The 5,050-nt window shown below is 38.3% G+C and overlaps 1 protein-coding gene across 1 annotated transcript; it reads right to left on the bottom strand.

Moving 5' to 3' along the window:
• Nucleotides 1-1,104: 1,104 nt before the first annotated feature.
• LOC100677026 (olfactory receptor 51V1) lies at nucleotides 1,105-2,117 on the bottom strand. Its single transcript, XM_003421489.4, has one exon. It carries the CDS (start codon nucleotides 2,047-2,049, stop codon nucleotides 1,105-1,107), a length of 945 nt encoding a protein of 314 aa, XP_003421537.2. The 5' UTR covers nucleotides 2,050-2,117.
• Nucleotides 2,118-5,050: the final 2,933 nt, after the last annotated feature.

The raw sequence follows: 5,050 nt of genomic DNA, 5'->3' as shown, positions 1-5,050 counted from the left end.
TTTATTCCTGCACTAAAAAACACAGACACCTAAAAAAACTCCTTCACTTTTTTCTTTCTTTTAAAGGAAACCTGTGTATCTTGTTTTGCCTTTTTCTCTTGAGCTCAAAATCAGTCGTAAGCATACGGTCTCATATGGTCATAACACCCCATCCTTTCAAAATACAAACAAAGAATTCAGAGAAAAATCCACTCCCAACCCAGTGGCAGTTGAGTTCACATATAAAATATAACAACATAAGAAGATTCTAATATAAATACCCACCAAAAAAATAGATGTGGTAGAAGTTGAATTCAAAGTTATATTTCATGATGTGTTCTGTTTATACTCTATACCTGCAATGTCCAATACATTTGAATGTTAAAGCCAGTAGGATGGTCTTTAACATTTAAATGTAAATTCACTAAAGTTAAGTAAAATTAAAATTTAATTGCTTAGTTACATTGCCTATACTTCAAGTGCTCAGTCAGTCGCAGCATGTGGCTATTGTTCTATGTTGGTCTGTTACTGTATAATATTGAATATCTCCATTACTTTAGAAAGTTCTACCGAACAATGTTAGTCTATACATTTATGACGCTATTCCTGTGAGTGGAATATTTTCCTCATTTTGAAGATTAATTAACTGAAGCTCAGAAAGTTAAATAAATTTTAAGTCATTCAATTTGAAATTGGAAAACCTGGGACTTAAATCCAGCTCTGTGTTACTGAAAAAAGAAAAAATATATATATATATTTGAAACTCCATTTGGGGTACATTAACTGTATTTACACTTTCATGAATATGGTCATAGTGGTAGAGCTACCTACACATGCCCTGGTACACATATACAAATCAAAAGTCCAAACACAATTTAAAGGTGGAATCCTCCCACTTATAGTCCCAAGACTCACTCAGTGGCAATGGATATTGCCCCAAGAGCAATGTACTTTTAAGACATAAGTTAAAATGGGACTCATTTGTAGGTGATTCACTGATTAAAGTTAAATTTCTTTTTTCATATTAGCAGGGATCATCAACTCATAGCTCTAATTCTAATAAAGTTGCTGTTTTTGTATTCATTTTTGTCTTTGTATTATTGCTATTTTTAACATCCAATTATTTCAATATCTTTTCAGAGGAAAAAGTCTGAGTATTCTGCTACGAATCTGTTGCGTCTTGACACTGTAGATAATGGGGTTCATCAAAGGTGGGAAAAGGATGTAGATGTTGCCCATAAGGACACGGACGATAGGGGAGAGGTGTTTGCCAAAGCGGTGCACCATTGTTAGGCTAATGATAGGGATGTAGAACACAAGGACTGCACAGATGTGGGAGATGCAGGTCTGAAATGACTTATGCCGCTCCTCTTGAGAAGCAATTGCAAGAACTGACTTCAGAATCAAGATGTAGGAGATGAGGATGAGTACAGCATCCAACAACAATGTGCAGATGACCAACATCAGGGCATAGTAGCTATTGATTTGGATGTCTGAGCAGGCTAGGCGTAAAAGGTCCTGGTGCAGGCAGAAAGAGTGAGAGAGGACGTGGGGATGGCAATAGTGGAAGAGTTTCAGACGCATAATGGGGGGTGTAATAAAGAAAAAACTCCTACCTATTATGGTGAGCCCAATTTTGATAATCCTGGAATTAGTCAGGATGGAGGAATAACGCAGTGGGTTACAAATGGCAATATAACGGTCAAATGCCATAGCAAGGAGGACCGACGACTCCATGAAGGACAGACCATGGATGAAATAGGACTGAGCAATGCAAGAATCCAAGCTGATCTCTTGAATGAGCCCCCACAGGATCCCCAGCACTGTGTGCACTGTGGACAGGCCCATGCATAGGTCAGTGAAGGCCAGTATGGCCAATAAGTAGAACATGGGCTGGTGTAGGCTTGGCTCAGTCCAGATCACATGGAGCACCATGCAGTTTCCCAAAAGTACCATGGCATAGATGGAGGAGAAAGGAATGCAAAGCCAGGGATATTGCTGCTCAAGGCCAGAAAATCCAGTGAGGAGGAAGAAGGAAGTATTCGTGCTGGGACTTAAAGGAGCAAACATTTTGCAACCAAGGTACTTATTTCAGGCAGCAGGGGAGTTTTTCCTCAAAGAAAATGACACAGTTTCAAATAAACTAAACAAAATCAACCTAAAAGTTAACTAACCTTACCAAATATAGCTGACCAGCTCTATTCTTTAAAGGCATGCTTCTGCCTGGAAAGAAGGGTCTTCTCCTGATGTCATTTGTAAGCTATCATTCATCCACTGTCAGGGTGGGAAGGTATTCTTAGAAAAGAAGCTACATGTAAAAACATACAGACTAGTGTAGGAAGCTGATTCTCAGATATGATGCCTGGGGCATTTTCCCTGTCATATTGGCGAAAATGGTGCACCTATAAAATTGAGAGCTAAGGTTCTTGAAATAATTATTATTTTATTCCTCCCAGTTCATTAAGCATTTGAAGTTAAGAGTAATCTTTGGGCTTTAAATTTAAGTATCATGAATCCATTAAAGTAGTCGCCCATCATTTTCCATTGTGTGCTCTCTCCAAGTATTTTTTTCCTCCAAATAGCACTTAGTGAAGATGTTCCTGTTTTCTCCTACTCCAGATGACATAGACAGCAATTACTTTTTCTTCCTCAGTCATAGGCAGAGAGGAATATTTATGCATGAAACCTTGGCTATTGATTTCCCACAGGAGCTTTGACTCCATGAGACTTTCAACCCATCTGTGGTGCCCTTGGGAGATAGAGACTTAATTTGAAGACCATCAGCCTCTGATATCATCCCAGCATTCTCCATACATTTATTCATCCAATCAATCAGCTGGTATCTTAGGCTGGGTTCTCTAGAGAAGCAAAACCAGAGAGAAAAAAAGAGATTTATACCAAAGAAATGGCTCAAGCTGTTGTAGAGGCTGGAAAGTCCCAAGTCCATGAGTCAGACTGGAGGCCTCTCCTGGCTCGTGTACTTACAAGGGATGGCAAACTCAAGAGACAGATGGTTGAGGTTGACAAATCCCAAGATCAGCAGGCAAGCTGCTAGCTCAAGTCCCAAGAACTGGAGGTCAGATGAACGGGAGCCAGCTATAGGATCCAAAGCTAGAAAAAGTCAGTGAGCTTTGTCAGAAAGTCCACCTACATTGGATGCAGGCCACACCCCCAGATAAAATCCATGTCAAATGATTGACTATTCACAGCAAATCCTATCATTGAGGTGATCACATTATATCAGATTTCATCATGGATGTGACCACATCATTATACGACTGCCAAACTACATCATAACTGTCAAACCACTGAGAATCATGGGCCAGCCAAGTTGACGCACAACCTTAAATATCACAGTTGGTTAACTAAACAATACTCAATATGTTCAATATGTTCAATAAATATGTATTAAATGAATACATATTTATTGAACATATTGAGTATTGTTTTTTCTTCCTTAGAACCTGACTTCTAAAGATCAGGATAAGGCTGAATAGATAGGCCTAGAATTAAAAAATAAAAAAGGCATCATTACAGCAAAATTGATTGGTCTCTCCTTCATATAGTTTCCCTGCTTTGAGAGCCAGGAGTAGGATTGATCACAAAAGATTTAAAGACTTTTATAATTTTGTTGTTGTTGGTTTTCCTGGAGTTGATTCTGATTCATGGCAACCCCATGCATGTCAGAGTAGAACTCCATAGGGTTTTGAGGCTGTGATCATTAGGCCTGTCTTCCAAAGCTCTTCTGGGTGAATTTGAACAGACAGTCGTTTGGTTAATAGTCAAGTGCATAACCGTTTGCATCACCAAGGAACTCTTAAAATATAGGCAGATTTAAAAAATTCATACTGGTATTTGTGTTTGATCTAATTATTCCAACATGTTGATGCGACTTCAAATTCTGGCTTCCTTTTGGTCCTCTTCTTCATCTTTGTCATACTAGCCTCACCAGGCAGCTCCTGAGGCTAACCTTCTTCTCAGTGTACAACTTGGCCCAGCTACTTAAAACAACCACTCTCTCAGCTGTGACACTCACCCTACACGAAGTGTTCCCCCTCTATCCCTGCCTGATCTCTTCTAGAAGTCTGTCATTGTCATTTGAATTTGAAGCTCCTCTCAACATTGAACAACTCAGCTCACTATTTTCAATAAGTTTTCCCGACTGAATGCTTGGAGTATTTTTGCTCCATGCAGAAGAATTTTTCAACCTTATGAACACTGATCTTTCATTCCTCTCAATTATCATTTCTCTTCTGCTATAGAGACTTTTCTCCACATAGTCTCTCTAAGATACTCACCTTCCCCCAAACTTCTTTCTTCCCTTTATGAAGCAATATTTTTCCTTTACATCTCAACCATCACTTTTTGAGAAGCCCCTTGAGTAAGACAGGTCCCATACATCTATCCTTTCAGTAACATGTATCTATTTTATATAATTTATTAAATTTATAACTTGATATTAGCCTAATTTAATGTCACAACTGAATTGTAAGCTGCCTGGGCGTTGGGACTGTATCTGTTTTTTCTCACTATTGTATCCTGAAATATGCAACTCAAAATTCTAGACTTCTGCTATGAACACAGAGGACAACCTGCCTGATATCTCCATCTAAGCGTTTAATCTCAAAATTAACACTATGCATACAACATACTTGATTTTCCCTAAAAATGTATTATTTCTCCACTTTCTCCTTATATCAGAAGATAAAAAAACCAGTGACACAATTTCTCAAGACAAAATCTTAGGGATCACCCTTGATTCCTCTTTGCTTTCCTCTCCTTTATCCATCGAATTCTTCATCAATTTCTATCATTTTCACCCTAAAATATATTTTGAATCTGTCTTCTTTTCCGCTATATGATGACACTGTCTTGGGCCATAACATCATCATCTGTTGCCTTGACTATTGAAATTATTTTCTGGTCTCCCAATTTTTGCTTTTGCTTCCTAACATTTTATTCTCCCCAGGAAACCAGACTGCTTTTCTAAAAAGCATCTACTAGCCCTTGTTCAACAATAGTTTGATGATTTCTTATTGCAGAAAACAAAAAAAACACATTCTTTACCATG

This window comes from Loxodonta africana, chromosome 7 (assembly GCF_030014295.1).
Source record: "Loxodonta africana isolate mLoxAfr1 chromosome 7, mLoxAfr1.hap2, whole genome shotgun sequence".
In the NCBI taxonomy this organism is placed as follows: Eukaryota; Metazoa; Chordata; class Mammalia; order Proboscidea; family Elephantidae; genus Loxodonta; species Loxodonta africana.
The sequence above is the reverse complement of the archived record's forward strand: the minus strand, read 5'-3'. Positions and strand labels throughout refer to the sequence as shown.